General features: G+C 38.5%; 1 protein-coding gene across 1 annotated transcript in view; it reads left to right on the forward strand.

The window, feature by feature from the left end:
• LOC131675548 (uncharacterized) overlaps window positions 1-26,420 on the forward strand; it is a 388,279-nt gene that overhangs the window by 53,298 nt on the left and 308,561 nt on the right. Inside the window, exon 4 of the mRNA XM_058954564.1 lies at window positions 17,763-17,911. Coding sequence (XP_058810547.1) covers window positions 17,763-17,911 — 149 coding nt within the window. The remainder of the gene's footprint in view (window positions 1-17,762; window positions 17,912-26,420) is intronic.

Raw genomic sequence — 26,420 nt, forward strand, 5'->3', positions numbered from 1 at the left:
ACTCACTGCTCGCACTTGAACGCCACTCGAACGCCACTTGCTTAGTTGAACGCGAAAGTTAACGCCAGGACTGAAGTCGAAAACCCTCCAGATCGCCAGCAGCGATCCCAAAGGAGGAAAAATATAACTAAGAATTGCGTTGTACCTTGAAAGCGACATGGTCAACCACTCTAGGTATAACAAGGCGAGGAAACGTAAGCAGGAGATGACCGTTGAGAAACCAGAGCACTGCTCTAACACTCCGGTATCAACTCAGTTTCCTTCGCAACCAATCAAAACAGAAGAAAGCAAAGACGATTGCCCACCAGTTAAGAGGGTCAGTTTGAACGCACAACAAAACCCCGAACTGGGCCAGAAGTTGAGGATCATACAATTGAACCTCAACAAAAGGCAAGTAGCCAACGATGAGCTGGGAGAAATCATGACGGACAGAAATCTTGACATACAGGTGGCACTGGTGCAAGAACCATATCACTGGAATAACGCGATTTCAGGTATGGGCAGCATCGCAGCTATTCATGGATCCAAAAAGGGTGAAAAGATTCAAGCTGCGATACTTTACAATCCGCACAAGGTCACCGCTGTCAAGATTTCTAATCTGTGCGACTCCCATTGTGTTTGCGCACAAGTGGTCGGAGCCTTTGGCGAAATATACCTCGTAAGCATCTACTGCCAGTTCAGCCACAGCAGGAAGACCTATCTTGACAAACTAGCTGAGACTCTGAAGCAATTGAAAGGCAAAAGAGTCTTAGTTGGAATGGATGCAAATGCCAAGTCAAAGATCTGGTCTAACACACAGGACAAGAATGGAACAGTCATTGAAGAATTCATAGACCAATTTGGGCTAATAGTGGCCAATAGAAGGGACCAACTTCCAACGTGCCGTAGCACGAGGGGCGAGACGGATATCGATGTAACCTTACACACGTCAAACCTATCAAACCTCTTGGCTAGCTGGGCGGTGAAAGAGTGGACCACCAGTGACCACAGGCCCATAGTGATCGAACTGGATTTTGCCTCACAACCAGCCAGACTCATACGAACCGGAGAAACATTAGAACCAAGGTTCAACACGAGAAAAGCTGATTGGGAGAAATTCGGGAGACTTTGTAAATTCGAGAAAGAGAACCTAGCTAAACTCCCTTTAAGAACCGCTGAAGGCATTGAAACTTATGTTTCAAAATTCGAAGAGGTTCTGATAAGGGCAGCAAAGGACTCTATTCCATCAAAAACGAGAAGAACGCGCTCTCAACCCTGGTGGAATCCTGACTTGCGAAGTAAGAAGCGGGCGATACAAGGACATCAAAGAATCGCCGCTCTGAAAGACAAGGAAGGACCGAATAGAAAACAAAGGAAAACCCTCCAGAGATTACTTGGAAAATTGAGACAAATGAATTCTGACTATGCAAGGGCTATTAAAAGAGCCAAAAACAACAGCTGGCGAGATTTCTGCACCATTGAAAGCGAAAAGAATGCTTGGGCATACCCGTACAAACGAGCATCCAAAAAGGTCAGAATCTCAAAAGCGATGTGCACGGTTAACTGTAATGGATCAGTCACAAAAGACTGGAAGGAAACAAGCATGGCTCTACTAAAAGGACTAATGCCTGATGACGACCCAAGCTGCGAAAACGATGTACACACAACGATTCGCAGAGATATGCGAGAGGTTCCAGAAACCGACGACGCAACGCCTTTCCAAAAAAGGATAGTTGAAATGGCCCTTAAAGCGAACAAGGCAGGGAAATCACCAGGCAAAGATAAAATGGAGTCAGAAATGCTTGTTAACGCAAAACCATTACACCAGGAACTGACACGACTTTTCAACGCCTGCCTGGAATGCGGAGTGTTCCCCAGAAGATGGAAAAGTGGAATGCTAATCACGTTGCTCAAAGGGGTTGAAAAACCCGAGAACGAGATTAAATCATATAGACCCGTATGTCTACTCCCCATAGCCGGGAAGACACTCGAGAGGCTTGTGATTCAGAGAATATCCAACATTCTTAACTGCTCGGACTGGTCTTCGGAGGATCAATTTGGCTTCAAGGCAAACAGATCCACAGAGGATGCCATTAGAAGACTATATGAAATAGTAGAAGAGGCAGAATCTGATCCGTCGACAAAGTACGTAGCCGCTATTCCACTGGACGTCTCAGGAGCATTCGATGCCTTATGGTGGCCAAGCCTGCTCTCCCAATTGAAAGAAAGAAACTGCCCGAGGAACATCTACAAACTCCTTCAGAGTTACTTCAGCGATCGAGAAGTGGGCATATATGCTCACTTCGAAGAAACACTGAAAACAGTAACGAAGGGATGCCCTCAGGGTTCAGTATTTGGACCGGTAGGCTGGAACGTCGTCTTTGACAAACCACTCCGGGCAATCAGGGACGCAGGATATGAGGTACTAGCCTACGCAGACGATGTACTTCCCATCATTAAGGCAAAGACACGCACTGATTTTGAAAGACAAGCCCAAGAAATTATTAATATAATGATGGACTGGTGCAAGTCTGACAAAATGAAATTAGCAGTAGAAAAGTCAGCACTAATATGGCTAAAAGGCCAACTAAGCGAGAATAGGAACCCTACAGTCAAAATTGGGAAAGACAACATTAGAACGCACAAAACAGTCAAGTACCTAGGAATCACAATCTCGAAGGGCTTCCAACTGGAAGAACATATTAGAAATGTGGTTCATGACTGTAATAACACCTATTTCGAGCTAAGTAAAGTTGCAAAAGCAAACTGGGGCCTAAAATTCAATTCTTTGAAAAAGATTTATAATGGCTTCTTAGTATCGAAAGTTACATATGCGGCTGCGGGCTGGTGGCAAAGAACCAACAGCAAACAACAATCTGCGTTAAAAAGATTGCAGCGATCCGTTCTTTGCAAGACACTTAAAGCCTACAAATCGATCTCTCATGAGGCGGCACATGTGCTAGCAGCCTCCCGATCAATAGCTCTCGAGCTCGACGCGAGAGTTGCAAAGTACTGCGTCAAGAAAGGGAAATCGATTAATATGCACGGCATCCGAATTAAATTGGAAGAACTTCGATCTGGCAGACTAAAATTCTCGAAAGCCATACAACTCATCAACGATGAAATCGAAAGGGTATGGCAGGAGAGATGGCAGTCAGCAACAAATGGCAGGAGAACGTACTGCTATTTCCCAGTAATCAAAGACAGATTAAAGAAGAGGTGGCTAAACCCCAACCACTACATAGTCCAGTTTATGACTGGACACGGCGCTTTTAAGTCATACCTCCACAAATGAGGACTATGCGAAGACCAACTGTGTAGCTGTGGGGAAATAGAAAGCGAAAGTCATATTCTCTTTAACTGCGAAGATATAAGGGAACTAAGGAAGCCATTAATAGAGGCTGTTGAAAAGGAGGGCCATATATGGCCTTGCCCGGAAACGGCCCTAGTATCTAGCAGGAAAATCTACAAAGCCTTTGAAGACTTTGCTAGAAAAGTCATAGAGCCCAGAGAGGGAGCACCTATAACAAAGAGAAAGCGTAGAAAAATAGTCATGAACTATGGTAGAAAGACGCCTCTTACAAGGTCCCTAACCAAAGGACAAAAACTCCCACAATAGCCTAATTTTTGAAATCTCGAACGAAGACAAGCTTACAAAGCTTGAAATTTTTGAAAGATAATTTTTGAACACCAACTTCAGAACTAAATTCTGAAGTTGGAATACTTGAACGCGATGAACCCCGTTTTGACCCAATGACAGAATTTTAAACCGAATGCGTGGCATAATAGGCAAGAATACTGAAAACTGCCTGGGGAGTCGCCTTGTCGGCTAGACGAGACCCCGCCCTGACACAACAGTCAAAAACCAAATTGAAAGAGCAAACATCAGTATCAGCCAAACCATAATACCATTCATTAGAAAGCGAGATCTGACCTTGAGTCAAAATGGAGTAACAACAACCTCTCGAATGACGGATACCCACCAGCGTGAGCGGGGATGACCCAAACGCAATGGGGAGGCGTACCTCGGTATGTCGAAGCGATGGACCTGTGAGTCGTGGGAGAAATCCCTTAATACAGGTACGCAGGGTGAGATGTTTTTCGAACGCGAGCCCAGGAGGGGGGACTTAGTTGGTCGATCGTCTTAGGAATCTTCCTCTGGCTGTCCTGGCTGAGTCTCCCTTCTAACATCCCAATTTGGGTTGGCCTTTGCGGGGTAGTGGTACCAGGTCAAGCAAATCTCGTAAGATTTGTACGCTGCGTGCTTCCGACGCAGTAGACGTTGGGGTAACTAGAGTCCCGTCGCGCCCAAACCGAGGGTCAAGCCTTTAGTTCCGCTCTCCTTGAGCGTCGAACCGTGAAAAGATCGGTACTCCTTTCGAGGAGGTCGCCGCCTTAGATCAAAAAGGTTCCGACTCGCTGAGTGCGTCAGGGATGTCGCAGCAAACTTGACTTCCGGATCTCCAACAATGTTTGAAAGCGAAGGAGTGAAAGACAGTGGGCTATGCCAACCTATTGGCGCCCAGAGAGAGGGGTGGTAATGTTTGATTACGCCGCGCCACCCTCAAAGCGGAAAAGTGTGAACAACACACATACACTAACTGTCATTGAACATATCAGGTTCAGGAACATTAAAAATATCAGACTCATCAATGTTAGAAACCTATTTAAATCTTTCATACGGTAGTAATTGTGTCATTGCCCATCCATTAATGTTATTAACGTTAAAATATATCAAAAACTGGCTCTGCTCTTTTTCATTGGATTCTCCACCGATATATTCTGATAAAGGTGAGGTGAGCAGGAAATAATAAAATGAGTTTTCTTAGTTTTTTTTATTATTTAGTTTACAATAAACTCCCGAGAGCAAGAATGAGCGACTTGCGCGCTTGCTGGCTGGACCAACAGTGCTGGTTCTTTCATGCTCTGCCTCGCTCGGCGGAATCCTTCCGCTAGAGGCGCTTCAGGTTTTCGGCAGGCAACGTTAGGGAAACTAACCGAAGATAAGATCTGCCAGCAGTCACACATGTCGCTCAAACTTTTACAGCACTATATAACTTATTTAATACCCTACTTATCTAATGGTTCATGTGTCGCGCATATGGTTGTCGCTTGGGTCGCAGCACGCTTGCCGAACAAAAGATTTTAGAAACCAACCGCGGAAACCTTCTACGCTCAGTCCGGACGCGAGTTTCTTCGTTTGCCCCTCCATTCGATCTTTCGCCCTCACTCTCGCTTATCCACTCCCTTGTCTGCTTGCCTGCCGGTCTAGGGTAACATGTGATTACCCTTCCCGTATTTACGCAACTTGCGTAACGCTGATTGTTGCTCAATTCTTCAGCCTCCAGGAGATAACTCCTCAAAGCTGATGGGGCATCACGGCCACGAGTACGCCTTCCAAGCGCTCGCGCACGTCCATGAGCAAGACAAGGAGCGGCAAAAAGACGAGGCACATACATTCAACATCCCGGTTCATTAATTGTAAACAACCGCGCACGAACTCGAGAACGGCTTACGACGCAGGGCTTCGAAGAACCTAAAAGGAATATGATGGGACACGTCTGCGTCACACGTGGCTTGCACTCGTTCATTAACGCTATTGTCACCGAGATCGCTCGAACTCCCGCCCCTCACAACCTTCACGCGCTGGTCAAATTTTATTGCTTTTTCCAAAATTTGTCGCTTACGCCTCTCGAATACGGTTTGAGGATCTTACTTTCGGCGTTTCTTACATATTCATTATTGGCTTTTGAATATCTATGACAGCATTGGCCAATTCCTCTATGAATTTCCTTTTGAATATATAGTATCATATCTATATCCATCAAAAACTCGAGTGTTAGACCTATACACTTTAATATAGGATCCCATGTTAGTCCAGGTGTAGTGTAATAGTGTACTGGGTTTAGCTCGTAGGTCTATGTATAAGTTTTACGGAAATTCTCAAAAATATCAGCTAAAAGTAATACATCTTTTTTCAAATAGAGGTCAGAATAGTAATCTACGATCAAAATCATTGATTTCAAAGTTATTCCAAACGTTTTAAGCATTCTTGTAGTCGTTAATAGAAATATCGCTATCTGTCAATTAACTATAAAATTCTTCGATGGAAGATAACTGATTCTCTTCTAATCTATCATAGTTACTTACATACTTCTATGGAAAAATACCTTTTCTTTTGAGTAATTCAATTTGTGCTACAGTGTATTTATCTTTCTCAAATTTACGCTTTACAATATCGAGGTGAAGTAAAATGTTGCTTACTGATTTAAAGTACAACATAAAATTTTGAAGATTTCACTTGTAGGGAGAACTATCGGCTACGATAAGTCGTCGGCTCAGCTGGGTCCAGCATCGAAAGAGCCTTATGGCCTTACGTGGAAGGTGAGCGTCATACGGTCCACTGCCGTATGCCGAATTGCATAAATCTTCGTTTTATGCATGTGCACACAGGGAAAGAGTAGGCTTATATATAGGCTTTAAGAATAGGCTAGCTACAGATATGTTTTGAGTACCTCACGCCAGATTACGCAACTGCTCGATTTATCTTCTCCTTCGGTATTACCGCGTGGGCACACCAAAACCTATCGTTTTTCGGTGCGACACGCACGAAGACAACCGCCAGCTCACGCCTTCCTCGCCCCGTCTTCCGCATTCTCTGTAGTCTTTAAATATAATAAATTAATAGAATAGGCAAGAGAGATATAACGAGGAATCTTTTATTCTTTATAATCTATATATATTTATTGATAGATTGTCTATCTTTTTATATTTAGAAATGCTTCTCGTTTTTACAGAGAAGCTTATACCGTCAAATTCAATTCTGTCTTAATTGTACTAATAATTTAATCTATAACTGTGTTGCTTAGCGAGATGAAGGCACAATAGTACAGCCAACTTAAAACATTTATTATTTTAATTTTTAATATTGATATATGCTTTTTTATTGATTAAGCTATCGGTAATAGAATATATGAGCTTGATCCAAAAGGATCGTATATATTTATATAAATAGTCAGCCTAATGATAGTTTTTAATACCAGTCGTAGTCTCTTTCTTGATATTATTAAGTAAAACGTTTCTAACTCGTTCTAATTCTCGAAAATAACTAGGGTAGTACGTCTTTTGACAAGGACAAGCGGGGATTTAAGCAGGTATAGCTCCCCTTCACGGGGAGAGAGAACCAAAATATCTTTTTTACGAAAGAAAGAGAGAAACCTATTTCCTACTATAACAAATTCCCAAGCCATGCTGAGCTAGAACTATAGACAGCATGCGTTCCTATTCTTCAGGCACACCGTCAAACCACGTTTAGCCAGAACTAGAAAGAGAGCACGCACTCCCTCGTCCGCATGCTTGGGCCCTATATGAAATATGTAATATACGTAATAAGAACGTATGTGTGGTAGTGGCTCTCCAACGTATGTGTGGTAGTGGCTTTAATAGTAAGGTACTGACCTGTGCTTTCGAAATACGGGGATTCGATTCCCCGACCTGTTCTGTTTTTTTTAAATTACCTCAACACCTTTCTCTACATTTTCAATTTATTATTTAAAATTATAAATAATAAATAATATTTGATAACTATTTAAATTACCTTTTAATATACATTTAAATAAATTACCTCACAAAGCACTAGGGTCCATAGGGACTTTCTCCAACCACGTGGCTCCTCGTGGCCCATTGCTATACTACTTATACGGCTACATTTTTTAATAGGTCTTTGACTTTCTATTGTATCTAATGTCATATATTTTGCTTCGAATACTTTGACTAAGCTTTAATTATACTCATTTTTATGTTGTCATGAGGTATACCATGTTATATTTTATATCTTATAAAAGTTACTTATAAAAGTACAAAGGAGATACTAGACTGTATTTCAAAGTATAAATTTTTCATTCTTGATCAATTTTAGGATCATCTGGTGTATCAAACTTATGAATATCGTCTTTTATAATTTGATGCAAATCAAAATCTTTACTTGAATATACAAAACTATCTGTATCAGTGTATTATAGTTTACGTTTAGACCCAAGTCGATTTAACATATAACAATAATGAAACTCATACATGAGTATTTTTGATAGATCTAGAACACAAAGTTCTGTATAGATCGATTTATTTCTGCCTCTTTGCTAGTAATAATGGATCTGCAACCATATTTTCATCAAATATAGAACTACTATAAAAATTGGATAGAGCGATCCGAGCTTCTGCTTCCTATCGATCCTCCAAATGATTAATCATTTTCACATGTTTTCTTTTAAGTTCATCTTCTCTTGTTATATAAATTATTCACCATCAATTTATAGAACAATTTTTCAAATTCATTTTCAGATTATTTTCTTTTTTTTGTATTTAAATCTACATACATTGTACCTGAGCTAGGGTGTTGATTAGATTTATAGGCTTGATGTATCTTGATGCCGTTAAATGTTTCTTCATATTTGAACCAGGTGGTGCTTTATGTTCTGCACATGAAGGTAGATCTTTATAAGTATCATATAGATTCTTTGAATACTCCAAGTATCCAAACTCTACTTCCAAAATGTATCCAATATCATTATCATCCGGAACATTAAAAATGTCAGTATTATCAATATTCTTATTTCATTCCATATTTTCAAATGATAAACACTGTGTCATAGTCCAACCATAAAGATTATTAACATTATAATTTTTATAATACTAAAATTTTATTTTGTTCGTCCTCTTTTTAGTCAGCTACGGTATATTTATGGCTAATGCCTCCACGGATAGATTTTTGAAAAAATAACACCATATCTTATAAAAGTTAGTTATAAAAGTACAAAGGAGATACTAGACTGTATTTCAAAGTATAAATTTTTCATTCTTGGTAAATAGCAAGCATGAAAATATATGTGGCATTAAAAGAATTCAGTATATAATGAGGCGCACGTTCTATCATTTCTCTGCTAGACAGAAGAGAAAAGAAAAATCTAAATATCTCCTAAAACTTGAGATTTAGAAGCGCCGAAAATTTATGCTCCTTATCAGGCGAGTTATTCTTGTCGAAAAAATAAAAACCTCATTTCTACATCTTTCAATAACTGGCAGTCTCTGCAGAATAAATCTACCCGCTTGATAAGGGGAAGGGAGATAGGAGTTGATCGGCAGTAGGGGTATGACATGGCAGTATATGCTTTGGGCCTTTTAAACAAACGTTCTCACTTTGTCTTGACGATCGCTCACTAATTTTATGAGCCATTGGGTCCGGATCGAGGCTGCTGAAAGAACAAGATTTCTCTCTCTCTCCTCTTGACGATTGCACGCTCGGAGCGTGAAATTTCGACTGTATCAACTGGACTGGATTTATATGTAGTTGCGAGTGTGAAAGTGAGTCGTTATACTGAACGTTACTTTGCATTCTCTTTTCTCTCTCTCTCTCTCTCTCTCTCTCTCTCTCTCTCTCTCTCTCTCTCTCTCTCTCTCTGTTTCAGATTACCAAGATAAAGATTGACTGCAATCCTTTCGCCAAAGGCTTCTGCGGCTTGTCCAGGCTCACCAATTTCGAGAGGTTGGTTCAATTATTCTTAAGAGCTCTCTTGTTTTTCTTTTGAATGGCTTGACTTTTCACATGGCCATGCGGGCTTGCCTCGCGTGGTGTCGCACCCATTCCAATTTTTTTTTTGTATGAATGTGCTATGCACGCAATGAGCACTCTCACGCCCGGACGCTAGAAAAAACGGATAGAAACACGAGACTACACACGCATTAAAATTTCTAACAATTATTCGTCTTGGCAAAAAAAATGAAAAAACAGTCGTATTCAATTGCAGGCCCGCGCAAACTTTTTTACTCACAGATCTCGCGAGGCTCTCATGCAAAGCAACTGGTGTAATAAAGCACAGTTACTCTTACAGGGACACAATGTAGTCGCTGGTGGCAGAACAGTATTCGCTAAGGTTTCCTTTCGAATTCCCCTTCGAGATGGACAAGCTGCAGTCGAGTGTCGTCAAGGCGATGAATCTCATGCTCGAAGAGAAGACGATGTGGGCAGCACCCTTTTCGATATTCTTCAGAGCTGCGGCAGTCGGCCCGTATGCCCAACTCATTTATCCTGCCTTGGCCTATCCCGGAGTGGCGTGCTTGAATCAACAGCAACCGTAGTCCCAGCAGCAGGTGGGCCAGTTGTGATGGGTATCGTCGTTGAGCTTCGCCGCAGCCCATCAACTACACCAGCAGCAACTAGCGTCGAGCTCGACGAGCAGTTCTGGCGGTGTGAGTGGCGCCAACACTGGACCGCAGCAGCATGACTGGTTTATCCGACAGTTTAAGTTTTGCTTATTACAGATTCTCGCCATACTCCAGTCCGAGGACGCCACTTAAGTTATCGACGCAGATAGGTTCATCGCCGTCGAGACGGAGGACACCGTCGCCGACAGAAAGTGTTGATGCTATGAGTACTTATGACTTATCGCCGTCGTAGTCAAGGCCTGACGCGGCCAGTCCTGCGTCTTAGGACTAGCCTCCGAAATCGTTCGTCTGTTTCCTGTAAATATGTGTACGAGGTGTGTTCAAAAAGTAACGAGAATTTTTAAATTTCGTGGGTTTGGAGAGTCCGCTTGTATAAAATTTTTTTTTATTATGTTGGTACACATGCCCCTGAAGTACGATAAAATTTTCAGCAATATTCATTGCTTACTTTTTAAGTGGCAGCCGCTAACGTTAGACGTGTTTTTCGAGCTCGGCGATTTTCGTTTGTGAAAAAAAAATGGATCAAAGAATTTGTATTAAATTTTGCGTAAAAAATGAAATAAAGTGTAGTAAAGTTTGTCAAATGTTAACAAAGGCATATAGTGAGTCTGCTATGAGTAAAGCAAGGATTTATGAGTGGTATAAGCGTTTCCAAGATGGCCACGAAAACGTTGAAGATGACGAACGACCCGGACGCCCAAGCACATCAACAACCGATGAAAACGTGAAAAAAGTGAAAGAAATGGTTATGAACGATCGCCGAATCACAATCAGAGAAGTCGCTGATGATGTTGGCATATCAGTTGGCTCATGCCATCAACTTTTTTCGAATGTTTTGGGTATGAAACGTGTGGCAGCAAAATTCGTTCCAAAATTGTTGAATTTCGAACAAAAACAGCGGCGAATGGAAGTTGCTCAGGAGTCGCTAAATGAAGTCAATAACGATGCAGAACTACTAAAACGTGTTATAACAGGTGACGAAACATGGGTTTACGGATATGATGTCGAAACTAAGGCTCAATCGTCCCAGTGGAGGCATTCTGGATCGCCAAGACCGAAAAAGGCTCGACAAGTGCGGTCGAATGTAAATGTTATGCTCACTGTGTTCTTCGATTTTAATGGCATAGTGCATTATGAATTCTTGCCACAAGGTCAAACAATCATTAAGCAGTACTACCTACAAGTTCAACGTCGTTTGCGTGAAGCAATCCGAAAAAAATGCCCGGATTTGTGGCAAAACAATTCATGGCTTTTGCACCACGATAATGCGCCTGCTCACACTTCATTGCTTGTTCGTGAATTTTTGGCCAAAAACGAAACTGTAACGATGCCTCAGCCTCCATATTTGCCAGATATGGCTCCATGTGACTTTTTTCTATTTCCAAAAATAAAGAGAACATTAAAAGGCCGTCGTTTTACAAGCATAGATGACATTAAAAGCGAATCGCTGAAAGAGCTAAAAGCTATCACAAAGATCGAGTTTCAAAAGTGTTTCGAGGATTGGAAAAAGCGTTGGCATAAGTGTATTGTATCCGAAGGGGACTACTTTGAAGGCGACAACATTAATGTAGATGACTAAATAAATATTTTTTTCATAAAACGAAAATTCTCGTTATTTTTTTAACACACCTCGTATTTTAAAATATTAAAGGGCACTGAGCAAGTGAAGGGTGAGGGAGGGAGGCGGCAGATTAATTATCAGACTTTACGTACTATTTGATAGTTTAACCTGTATCTTAGGGAACTGTACATATTTATATAAACGCGTTATTCAATCTTTCTCTGATGTACTATAAGCTGTGTATATTTCTTATAAATGCATTAAATAGCGCGTCTCCGAATACCATTATTATCTCGTTATTTATATTATATATGTTGGCGCTTTACTTTCAGCATTCGTGGACACTAACATTGTTGTTCGAGATAAGACACTATATTTTTGCCTCGACGTTGTGAGGAGGACATTATCGTATTTTGAACGTTCTGTTAAACATAAAGAATATGCGAAGAATACGCGATGCGTATTGCTAGATTATTAGTATTAGGGCGCGTTATTATGGGCATTGTTAGCGTACTGTCATTATAATTATGTTCCGTTGAGGCACTCTTAATTAATGAAGAGTATAATGAGTGTGATTGCGTGTACAAGAGAGTGAATGATCAATGTCGATGATTTTCGATTCAATATTTCATTACTTTGTTCGTTTCCTCGCTACGCTGAATTCGCAGTACAATAATATATGACACGACTTTTATTTATAAAATATAAAAGACAAAACAAAGTAAGCAAAGATAGAAGCAATAAATTATAAGTAAAAATGCAACTCTATCATATTTTTACTTTTCGCCTATATCCTCAACCTGTCTTTCCTCTTTTGAACAAAACCCGTAAAAAAGGGTCAAACACACGCGTAATGTATCTTTGAATGAGCGGCTGAAGATCAGTTAAATTCAGCATTGAGCTAAATTGATTGTTAAAGTTTTCACGAGTTTTGTTTTTTTCTCGTCCTTCTTTTATTATTATTATTTTATTTTATTATTTCATTTTACTTGTCTTTTCCTGGTACAAAACTCGTCTCTTCAAATAACAAAGTCGAGTTACGAAGCCAAAACGTAATGACCGGACTTTAACAGAACTCGATATTTTCGGCGCGAATAATCGCCAGAGAGAGGGAGAGAGAGAGAGAGAGAGAGAAAGAGAGAGAACAAAGCAGCTCATGCATGAAAACCATTTTCCTTGTCCTCGCGGGCGCGGCAATCTGCTTTACTGCGATGCCTCGATCGCACGGACTCGGTTCACCTTTCGCCAGCTGATTTCATCGATTATCTCGCGTATATGTTTACCCGCTATTACTTTACTCAAATATCAATATCGGTCAATATTTCGAGTTTAATTTCTGCATACTTCAACACAGCATCCCACGTTAGTCCGAGAGTTGTACGAGGTGTGTTAAAAAAATAATGAGAATTTTCGTTTTATGAAAAAAATATTTATTTAGTCATCTACATTAATGTTGTCGCCTTCAAAGTAGTCCCCTTCGGATACAATACACTTATGCCAACGCTTTTTCCAATCCTCGAAACACTTTTGAAACTCAATCTTTGTAATAGCTTTTAGCTCTTTCAGCGATTCGCTTTTAATGTCATCTATGCTTGTAAAACGACGGCCTTTTAATGTTCTCTTTATTTTTGGAAATAGAAAAAAGTCACATGGAGCCATATCTGGCGAATATGGAGGCTGAGGCATCGTTACAGTTTCGTTTTTGGCCAAAAATTCACGAACAAGCAATGAAGTGTGAGCAGGCGTATTATCGTGGTGCAAAAGCCATGAATTGTTTTGCCACAAATCCGGGCATTTTTTTCGGATTGCTTCACGCAAACGACGTTGAACTTGTAGGTAGTACTGCTTAATGATTGTTTGACCTTGTGGCAAGAATTCATAATGCACTATGCCATTAAAATCGAAGAACACAGTGAGCATAACCTTCACATTCGACCGCACTTGTCGAGCCTTTTTCGGTCTTGGCGATCCAGAATGCCTCCACTGGGACGATTGAGCCTTAGATTCGACAACATATCCGTAAACCCATGTTTCGTCACCTGTTATAACACGTTTTAGTAGTTCTGCATCGTTATTGACTTCATTTAGCGACTCCTGAGCAACTTCCATTCGCCGCTGTTTTTGTTCGAAATTCAACAATTTTGGAACGAATTTTGCTGCCACACGTTTCATACCCAAAACATTCGAAAAAATTTGATGGCATGAGCCAACTGATATGCCAACATCATCAGCGACTTCTCTGATTGTGATTCGGCGATCGTTCATAACCATTTCTTTCACTTTTTTCACGTTTTCATCGGTTGTTGATGTGCTTGGGCGTCCGGGTCGTTCGTCATCTTCAACGTTTTCGTGGCCATCTTGGAAACGCTTATACCACTCATAAATCCTTGCTTTACTCATAGCAGATTCACTATATGCCTTTGTTAACATTTGACAAACTTTACTACACTTTATTTCATTTTTTACGCAAAATTTAATACAAATTCTTTGATCCATTTTTTTTCACAAACGAAAATCGTCGAGCTCGAAAAACACGTCTAACGTTAGCGGCTGCCACTTAAAAAGTAAGCAATGAATATTGCTGAAAATTTCATCGTACTTCAGGGGCATGTGTACCAACATAATAAAAAAAAATTTTATACAAGCGTACTCTCCAAACACGCGAAATTTAAAAATTCTCGTTACTTTTTGAACACACCTCGTATAATAGTGGCTAGATTAAGTTTATATGATCGTTTACACATTTTAACAGTATATCAATTTTTAAATATAAATTAGAATACATTTTACATCCATAATATAAAAAGTATTCCAAACGTTTTGAGCATACTGATACTCAGCTTTACTGACATTTCTGTCTGTTAATTGGCTATTACTATTTAGCTTTACTGACATTACTGTCTGTTAATTGGCTATGAAATGCTTCCGTAGCAGGTAACGGAGACTCGTATAATCTAGTGAAATTATTCACATACTCATATGGAAATAGACCTTTTCTTTTTGATAATTCAATTTTTTCTAGATTATAGCTACTTTCAAGAAATTTTCATGTTATTATAGCTATTTCTGTTAAACAAGATACTAGTTTATCTAAAGACGATGACATAAAGCAAAATGAATCAACAAATCGAAAGTAAATTCGACATTTTTTCACTTCTTTTGTAAAAGATATATATCTCTTTCTATATTTTAAGCTAAAACTTGAATATCTCCTTCAAAAGCAGGATGTGTTGCAATTTCTTTTATAATAAATTGTGAGTCATAGTCACCAAAGTTATATAGCATAACGGTTATAAATGAAGGATCTTTACATTGTAAATTACACTTATTATGATTTACTCCTCTAAACAGGTGCTCTTTAGTTATTATTTCCATTCTGGTATATGTGATCCGCTCGAAAATCTTGCATGTTGAGTCGAGCATGCAGAGGGGATGATATACTGATGATCCGTACGATAGAGTTTTTCCTTTTAGGAGGAGGACCAGCCTGTACAGCTTCCATTTGTCAGGAAAGTGTCCATCCTATAAGCAGTTGTTGTACATATAGAGGAACATTTCTGGCCCTATATTCATTGCCATTTTCAAGGTAATGTTTGGAATACCGTCAGGCCCAGGTGCCTTCTTGTTTCTCGTTCTTACACTCGTGCTTATTAGTTCCTCCAGTATGATCGGTGAAATGATCCCTCCCTTGATGTGAGGTTGTCGATTTGGAGCTGCGGTTGTTGCGGGACAAGATTTGTAACAATTTTCTCTTACGAAATCGGGCAAGTAGGTGAGGACAGTGCCTATGGTTTTACCCTTTTCATCACATGTATATAGCCTGCCCCTTGGGTCGCATTCTACCTCTTCTAATAGTTCTTGCCAGCATTTTGCTTTACTGCTTTTGATAGCCTTGGTCAGATTGCGTCGTGCTATATAGTGAAACTCCTTCAGGTCTCTATAGTTCGGCTTTTTCAGGCTCACGTGGCTTTTTTTCTTATTTTGATGCTCTCCTGTCGGCGTTTGGCGGTGTCATCATTCTATTAATACATGGGCAGATAGTCATCCTTTTGTGCACTGCTGGCGGCAAGGAGCTCACTATTGAATGCTTCTTGGAATAGTTCTGCATCAAGTTTATTCGCATTTCATCCTCTGAAATTCACTCTTTTGAGGTGAGGTCTCATCTTGGTTGGTCCACTTATTATCGTCCAGCTAATAAGCCGATGGTTGTTTTCGTTGAATTCGTCGAGCACTTTCCAGCCATTTTCTCCTCTAACTAGGCTAAAGCTACTTATATGGTGTTGTATTAATTGCAGATATTATACTTTATGTACTATAACTTTTAATAAAAAAGAAATTGATGCGATTTTTCGATTTATGCTTGTTTTATTCAAACGCTATCATTTTTCGGTTTATGCTCATTTATTTTTATTATTTAGTGCTGCAAACGTTATTTAATTCTAATTCGAATGCTTTTAGATAGTTGGGTACTGGAACCAATTGTTACGCTAAAACCTAACATTTAAAACGTACCAATGTGAAATCTAGTAGATAAGGCTCACTTATGTTTCATGCATATATTTTAGCTATAGCATAAAAAGGAGAAAGTAGTAAGATAAATCAATGAGTGCTACAATACCTGGAATCTTTTCGTTGAGATGTCTCGTAGATCTGGTTAAGAAATGCAGAAATAGACTAGTTTCGTATTTTCTGACCAAGGAATATCTATTGATGATCGAGTTTCCGATATCCGTCTCGAATGTGTGCATGTTCTGGGTATTGAGGAGTGTCATATCCAGTTAAGATATCGTCCGCAGCAACTGAATTCCTTTTGCATCCGTTTTCTTGCTATCCTATTCCACTGACCAGGTGTTGAAGTCCCCAGCTATGACACTGAAGGGCGTGCTCCTTAACATATTAAGAGAGCCTGTCTATCGAGTTTTTGAATTCATGAATTTTCAGGTTGGGAGGAGTATAGATGCTATAATAGTACACGTTTCCAAGTTTGACCCTGATAAACCATCTTTGCGTGCTATCGACTTGGTCCTCGAAAGTACGTCTCGGGTCTGGTGTAGAGATCAGCAATGATAAACAGATCCATCATCATCTTTGTAATTATTTGAGTCAGCAGATTGTGTGCCAATTTATAATGGCTTAGATTGTGCTATAACACTCTCATTTTTTCCTAACTGGTAGGTTCTAATTGTTCTTCTCGTGGAAGACAAGGCATTTATAGCTTTCTACTATGTAATGGTGTTTTTTGATCCTTTCAGCACTCAAGGGACGGTGTGAATCATTTCAGCATTCCGCAATCAGGACATATTTTATGTCCTGACTTCCCGCATTTGGTGTAGAGACTAGATCTGTCGATCTGACTTGGGCAGTCACTAGCAATATATCCTGGGTTCCAGCACTGAAATACTTTTTCGTTTAATAATTTTTTGATCAAACAGTTTAATAAGACAATTCATATTCTATCCTGTTCGCCCATGATTTTTCTGGCCACTTCGTCTGGTAGCTTAACCAAGGCAATTTGGGTTCCCTTGCAAGCTGGCAGCAGTGCTCTTAATAGCGTTATTTGCTACTGTAAATTCATTACCAGCTGCGTTTCAAAGGGTCGTTTTGACTTTTCCTTGGGTAGTTGTTTCCTTGAGGTCCCTTATCAATAGCTCCACCTCGTGAGATTTACCGGCTACGCCTGCTTGATTTCTTAGTACATTAGCTACTTTTCTTTGGAGTGATTCCAACTTGTCCCCTTTCTTCCTGTCGAGGACTAACAACCATTTATTGTGTGGGTGTGTATGTGTGTAAGAGATGAAATTAATTTTATTGATGAACAATGAAATTGTAGAATACTAAATGAAATTTCTGTCTATTTTTATATCAGATTAATGCAAATGTCAGGTATAAAAAAGATCACTTGCAAGTAAAATATTATGAAAGATAATTTACATATTAATCAAACTTTTGATGCTGCTTACAGCATTAGAAAATAATAATAATTGATTATTAATTATTTCAGAGAACACCATCCATCAATAAAACGTACTGGAATTGAAGATGAAGATCGAGACACGGGGACCGAAGAAGTGGTGTCATTCATAGATCTTCCTCCTAATAGTTTAACAAAATTACCTGAAAAGGGAATTTTAAAAAAGCATGGCGGATATGGTAAAATAATTTATTATTATGTAAATTATATAACATCTATATAAAATTGAACGTACTCTTATAATAAAATCAATTCATGTTTGTACATTAATATCCTTCAATATTTATAGCTATTTATATTCAAGATAAGTATGCGTATTAAGAAATGGATTTAGTTGGTTGCAAAATAACAATTCATTTCATATGATTTTTCATGGAACCTGGAAAATTCTAATTATTATTTTTATAATTATTATTTTTTTCAAAATTTACATAATGTATGTGGCCAAAGAAGTAATGATTAAATCAGCTAATTTTTTAAATATATTTTTCTTTTCATCAAACATTTAGTGAAGTTTACATTAAATATCACTAAGTTCAAGATATTTATGTACTCTGACTCAAATTTTTTTCAATTAAAACTTTAGACAAAATCAACACACAAAGTAGCAGTCCACATGCTATAAGACATAATTTAAATGCGAAATTGTATGAGTAAGCGATATTCTTCTTATATCAAATAATATGGATATTCAAAATATGTGATAGATTTCGATAAGGCTTACACAGGCAAGGTCGACAGAAAGATACCGCAAATTTGTATGTCTTTGTTGCTAACTCTAAGAAAGAGCTCTTAAAAAAGTCTTTTCACGAAGTTGAGTGGTAAAGGCAGGTAAAATTAGTTAATACTGCAAAAATCAGAACTGATTCGCGAGCGCGCGCTAGACGTAAAATGAATCCACCTGACAAATAGTTAATTTCCCTAACTCGCGATGAGCTAAGGTGAGTAAATGAGCGCTTCTGCGATGCATTTTTTGTTGACGATAGTCAGTCTAGCTCAAGCATCATGACCAAGTAGTACAACTTTCTTTCAATAAGTTTTAAATAAAATACCGCTCAGTTCTAAGTCTATTTTTCTGACATTCTTAGCTAGTGTATGTCATTCGTACAATCGCTGCTACATTAATTTATTTGATTTACAGCATTTTTACTAACTTTGTTGCTTCTCCGCTATTGAATACTATATTTCATATTATGAAATCTGTATTATTCCATAAACCTTCGCTATTCACGCGAACACGTGAATTATTCGCTTATAAAATAATGTAAAAACAAGACATAACGTTGGTGATAGCAACAGTAAGATACTTTTTCAATAGAATATTTGTACTCAGCCCTATTAACAAAATGAATTACATCACACAATAAGACTCGAAGTCTCCCACCGCGGGTTCGTTAGTCAACTCATACACGCACATTCGTATCGCTATTACATATCAAGTATATGTTTTTTTTTCTTTCCTCTCTCTATATACGTACACACAAAAAGTTAGAAAAGTCCGGATACCAGAGTTCTCAATCACGACCCGTGTTGCTCACCAATATCTAAATACATCATAACACGCTAATTCTGCTTTCGCAAACGCATTTTTACAAAAAAATCTATTAAAAACGCCTAAGAGTTCGATCCACACGCATTATTTTTCATATTGGACAAAATGCCGAAACTGAACGAAGACTTTGAACACTCACGTGACAATGGATCTTCCTAAAATTCTCGAGGTGATCTAACGGAGTTGGCCAAACTTGAACGTAAAAAAAGAGAGCTAGGCATTCGAGACGCGGCGCTTGTTGCCGAAAAAGCCCATGTCAACGAGGGAGCGGGAAAAATTACGCAAGAGGTTACCATTGCTCTTGACAAAGAAAACAAAAAAACAAAGGAACTTAAAAAACAAATTACATTACTACACGTAGCACATGACCGGGTAGATAATTCAACGGCCCTTATCACACCAAATCAAAATTTGGTTGACTCAACACAAACACCGATGACCTCGGATTTGCCAGATAGCTTCCTGTCCCAAATACGACAGCGACTATCCTTTTATCACACACCGCGATCAAGACCATTCGAAACTTCACCCACGGTACCTTGTAGTTTGCCTACTACTGTCACAGTTAAAGACGCCATGGCTAATGTTCCCCGTTTTGACGATACTGATTTACACGCGTTTATAAGAGTGTACCGCCGCGCAAAAGCTTTAGTACTATAAGAAGTTTTGTCTTAAATGATCTAGCTGCTTACCAACAAATTAAAAAATACAGCGTACGCAGCTATACAAGGGCTGATCTTCATGGACTTTGACAAGTTCACAGGACAACTCAAACAAGTGTTTTCCTCAAATGCAAATACCCATCCGAGAAGAGATAGCGGCCCTAATACGGTGAAAGAACGATACCGTATTAGAGTACATCCTACCAGTTATGGATATCCGAGACAATATTTCTGACGCTACGCGACTAGAAAATGACAGAGAAATAACTTTGATGGAAAAGGCTAAACTTGATAGTGAGACCATCGAAGGATTCAGGGACAGGCTCCATTGCGAATTTTGAAGCCATCTTCAAATGAAACCGGGCATTACATTACCAGAGATGTTCAACGACGCAATAATAGCGGACAAACAACAAGAACGCGACCGACTAAAACATGGAATGACGGACAGAAAGCCAAATAATACGATGAATACAGCACCAGTTTACGCGAACCATCCACAACATACCCAGAATACAACGCAAGAATCCCTTCCCAACAACCTATGCTCAACAGTGTTAACGCCAAGACGTACCGTACACTCACCCTAAGGACGGTCCAACACATCAGCCAAGACGTATGAATCCAAATCAGGTGCAGTTCAAAAAGGCTTAATACAACCCACAAACGACTTGCAGCTACTGTAAGATGAATGGCCACAGCGTCAATGACTGCTTGGGCCTCAAGTATAAACAATGGCGAATATCCAATAACATTTAGCCACCGGGAAGCGCGCGGCCAGCCCCGGCAGCACTAATGCATTGGGACCGGCCGAAAAACACATCCCGGTAAATCTAATCCTAACGGGAAGGGACGAAACAAACCAATTTACAAGTCCCTCTAGAAAACCCCGACGACATTCTTATTGTCGAAATCACATCTAATGATTTTAATCATAGCCAGGTTGACGCCATGATAGACCCCGGTGCCGAACCAAATTTAATAAGAATTTCGGCATTGCAAGATGATCTTCAACTCAACGTCATTGTCGCTCCCCTTACCAGAGGAGTCTCAATGACCGATATATAGACTATAGGTACAACCATTATATTGGTGGCGTATAAATTGAATTTATTGTTGTAAATGACCAATTCCACATCAGCACCCAAGCTCTTTTAGGAGCAAATTTTCCTAGATCAAATCACGCAGTAGTTAATTTTGAACAGGAAGTATTGCAGAATCCGATGAACTAATACCCCTTCTTCAATAAAATGATCCAAGAAATCCCACCATGTACTAAATTAACCCTAAAAGTACCTCTTAAAAATCTAATCTCATTCTATAAAGACTATATCCTTATTTTGGAATTTGGAAACTCTTACGTTACAGCAAGAAATCAATTAGTAAATAAATTAGTAAATCTATAGATGGCTATATATATCTACAAATAGAGAATAGTAACGATTTTCCTGTCAAGATTAGATTCCCAACATTAACGCTATACCCGGAAGCTATGTACTTCAAATTGAACATACAGGATAGTTTTGTGTAATCCTTTACGAATCTACGTGCTCTCACGAAGTAGAGTCCGTTACCTCCATTCCCCTTACCTCCAATAATTCAAGGAAACTTTAACGAGAACAAAGACTCGATTCCAGGGCTAAAGGACCAAGAGACCTTTTCGTAAACAAACTAATCGATCTTGAAGCATCACCTCCGCATTATGTGAATACGTTCATGGCATCAAGATTATAGGCTCATGAACATATAGGTTATTCTTGGCTATATCGATTGACTTATAACCCTTAGGTTACGGATTTTCTTTTAATTTGGCACAATTGTTGTACACATGAAAGTGAGATTTTTCTTAAATTTTGATGACGATACATTAATTATATCAAAAGTTATTAACAATTAAAGAAAAATGATAAAAAATTTTCAAACGGCTGTATTTTAAAAACTAATAAAGATATCGAAGTCGGATTTTTTCAAAGTATTTATAATGCCTTAAAATTTTGAAATAATTACAACAATAAACAATAACAATTTTTTTTCGAAAGTTATTAACTTTTTGTTTAAACAATTGCTAATATCTCAAAAAGTATATTTTTTTTGAAAAATTCTTGCTTCTACGTATTCCTGAGGATCTTTACTATCGAAATCAATCCTAAAATTCAAGGGCCCGATATATCGAAAGGTGTAGTCCTAATTAGAAGAAAACGCCTTTTGATTAGGGCTACGCCTTCTGATATATCGGGCCCTTGAATTTTATGATTGATTTCGATAGCAAAAATCCTCAGAAACACGCCGGAGCAAGAATTTTTCAAAAAAGAAAATACTTTTTGAGATATTAGGAATTGTATAAACAAAAAGTTAATAACTTTCGAAAAAAAATGGTTATTGTTTATTGTTTTTGCTTTACTATGAGAGAGAGAGAGCGAGAGAGAGAGAGAGATAGTTGTGCGGTAATAGGTTCTTAAATTACGGTGCATGCTCAGACCGTCTTTGCTACATCTGTTTGTGTTTGCGTTCAACTATCGCTGCACATTTATGCGCCTCATGTTTGATCCCAGCTCTGAGATACTCGAAAAGTAACGGACACACGTGTCGGTGATGACATGAGATAAGGAAGACACGTGTTGGACGAACGCAGGTAATCAACCCGGACTACGGGGTCATTTAGTCCTCGCAAAGGGGGGTCCTCTGATGAGTTTTGACAAGGGTCTTAGGAGTGGGGACATTCTTGTAAAGGAAAATAGGCGATGAAGTTCAGTTCCTTTAGGGAAACGAGCAGTGACACTTCTCTCTCTATCTCGCATAGTCGTGAGCCGTGTGTGATACCGCATTTAGCGATAGCCAGTGGCATTGAATAACAACAGCAATTGAAGTGTGTATGTTTGTGTGTGCACGAGTGCAGTGTGAGAAGTTGCGCTAGGCGTTTTCGCGATTGCCGGTAAACCGACTAAAGGGCTAACTACATTAGCAGAGGACGTCTTCACGACTCTAGGTGCTGTCACAACTCTTCAAGCCTATCAGATCGGCATCACAGGTCATTGCAGTATTGTGTGCCCGAGACGTCGGGGCTGCGGTGTACCGAGGTGTGTGTGTGTATGTGTGTGGCACTTCCTGGCTATCTGTGTGTGGGCAATGATCTGGTAAGCGAACGCCGTTCAAATATACGTGCTTTGTACAGGCTCTGCGAGCCTTTAGGTAACAATTTTATGTAATTAGCGTTCAAGTTATTTGTTAAAGTTCAACTTTGTACTTAGATGGCTTTTCCCCCACTTAGGGCTGGGTTTTTTTATGCCGGATAAGTACATATGTTGGCTTTTGTTTCTTTCCTGATTAAAAAGTAAGATTTCACTTAATCTCTGAGTCAGAATTTTTACTTATATTACGCACACACCCATAACCCCAGTCTAATTTAAGTACAAAACATAAACTTTCATCTCCAGGTGAGATCATTAATAAAATTTCTCTTTTTCTTACTATTACGTAGTAATTTAACAGTGATCATAAAAACAAAGGCGGGAACTTTGATGAAAAAATTAATTTTTGAACGAAAATGTACGAGTTTTCTGTGATAATTAAAAAAAAAATTTAATTTATGTATTTGTTTTGATATACTTTACCATTTGTATTAAAAATGTAGTTAGTCGATGATGATTAGTATTAAAAAGTGTAGCTATTTTTATATCAAATTGAATTTTCAACAATGTCTGTGCGTGTTTGTCCTGCGACGTTTTATATTGTTATGTCGCGCCTCCGTAGACATAGCGTTAATTGGCTGCTTGGCTCTATTTTGAAGACGTGTGAAACGTGATCAACAAATAAGGATACGTAAACACTCGATATTCGTTATTCAAACAACTATTTATTTATTCAAATTTAGATAACAATGGATAAATACTGAATTATTTAGTAGTTATTCAGCTGTCGCGCGTCTCGAATCAACTGCTGAAGATCGTGCTGTAGGTAGCTCGTTGATTTTTTCGACCTAAATAAATTTTTCTGAGTTTGGTCAATATTATAAATTTAAAAAATGACGTTGAATGTTTAACCCACTATCTTAGTTTCGATTTAATGCTGATGTTCTCAATAAAAAGCTTACGTATCAGGACGTAACATCTCAATGGCTAGACCATTGCATATCGGTACGATATCAACGTCAATCATAAAACAAAAATAAAAATATAAGTTTATATTAATTTAAGATATTCAATAATTAATTAATTACGTTTTATTTGTCTTAATATTTAATTGTAATGCTACGTAGATCACAATACATTATGTTATGGTGTGGTAGAGCTTCATTTTAGAATCTTTATTAACATAAATTTGGTAATTTTAACAATACATTTCTAATATAAAAAGTGGAATGTTTTGCTTGTTAATTATAGAGATTTCATTCCAAGGGGGATCTCGGGGTGTGATTTTTGGTAATTGGTTGGATGCAATTAGGAGAGTTACTGATAGTTTTGGGGTTACGATCTCTTTTTTGTTGGTTATTATTTCATCCAATTCATATTCTTTAACTTTCGATGAAGTTTTGAATTTTGGCTGGCTACTGGCCTGTTTAGCGTCACGAGCAGATATGTGATTGAGCTAAATCTGGCTCCTAATAGGTATGTCGAGAATCCACATATAGCATGTAATGTGTAACCTCTAATTATTACATTGAATGAGTTTTTACCGCATTGGAATATAATGACATTCATTATAATGGCGGAACTTATTGAACCGAGTTATGTTAGCTTGGTGATGAATTTATTCCATGTGTTTTCCACGATGTGGGTCAGTGTCTATTCTGTGAATATTAGATTAAATACCAATCCTTCTTGCAAGCTTTTCTCGCCTTGCATGCCTCTCGCAATTACGTTCACGAGTGATGCTTTCTCCATGGGAAAAAAGATGTGATTTTGTAATTGTTGTAGGTCTTCATGAGAATAGATACCGCTGGTCGCTAATGATTCTAGTTTAGTTGACTTCCGTGTCGTTTTGGTGGTTTGTTTCAAAGTCAAGACTGTATTGACTGTTTTTCTCAAAGCTGGTGTGAGATTTATCCATTGGTTTACCAATTGCAATTTATTTCTATTCTCGTTTTCATCAAGATACGTGTTTTTGATGTCAAATAAAACGTCTCGTTTCCCGAACTTACTGAAAGTTGCGGAAAGCACTTGTCCATATGAAGTAGCTATACTTTAGTAGGCGTACATTGTATAATATGTACGGCTTCCCCTGCCAGCCGAGCTATGTACCCAGGTATTTCCATGATGTTGTATACAAATTCATCAGGTGAGAGTGATGGAATAGGGAATTATATAGGACTTTCCTTTCTAATTTACATTTTTGTTTTAAAATATTTAAATAAAGGCTTTTTATTTCGGACCTGAAACGTTTCTCTACATACATGAATTGACTGTTGAAATATGTGAATAAATCGTAATTAAATATCCCTTGCTTTGTCTGAATATCATTATCGTTTGAGATTGCTCGTATATAAAAAGTCTTGGGTGTTCAATTCCCATCAATATTCTGTTACAAAACCTTATATTTCCTCTACCCGACAATGTGAATGGTACTTCATTTTTGCTTATACTAAATATTCTTTCTTGATCGTGTGAGGTTATTTTGGTAACCGGCCCTCTACACAATACATCGTCTTGATTCTTAAAACAGTTTTCATGTGGTAGTAAAGACCAGAAGGTTACATCCCATATCAATACATACATCATTATCTAGTGCAACAACTACATAACCTTCAAATAAAGTTATTTTTATGAGGTCCTGTACAAAAAAATTACTCTATGTCACAAACCTATCGGCATAAGCTAGTCCCGAGCAAGATTTTTCCAGAATATTCCCTGCTAAATCTAGTTTTACACTTTTCATAGAGTTAATTTTTAAATCAGTAAATTTATAAATCCAATGTTCTAATAGCCTTATCAATAATACCGAGATTTTTTCTGAATCTATTGTTGCATTTGAAGGTATTTAATTGCTTTTTATGATATTGATTTGAACTCCACTATCAACAAGAGAATTAAAATTAGCACCTGAAAATTCGGTACCTGCATGTACTGTAGAAGATTCTCAAATTTTAGAAAATATCCATATTTTCTAAAATATGGATGGGTATTTTAGTTTCAAACGTATTATTTAATTCCACATTACCCTTACATTCGCAACAACATTTCTCTTAGGTTTTATCTTGAAAACATAATTTAGGAACACGTTCCAATTTGATTTCCGAATTATATTGATCTGCTAAATTTACAATGTCATTTCCGTCTTAGTCAGTAAATTCAATACCTCGCACTGTCATTATATCGCGCTCTGTTTCTACAGAGAGTGACCTCCCGAATGATTCTTCTGTGCACTCGTTTCCGGAAGAATTTATTAGTTTTCCTGATTATTACGCCTGAAACAACTTGAATCTGTATGATCTGTTCATTTGCAAACCGTACAGAATTTTTTTTGACTACTCTAATGACT

This window comes from Phymastichus coffea, unplaced genomic scaffold, assembly GCF_024137745.1.
Source record: "Phymastichus coffea isolate CEN01 unplaced genomic scaffold, Cenicafe_Pcof_1.1 PCOF00025, whole genome shotgun sequence".
Lineage (NCBI taxonomy): Eukaryota > Metazoa > Arthropoda > Insecta > Hymenoptera > Eulophidae > Phymastichus > Phymastichus coffea.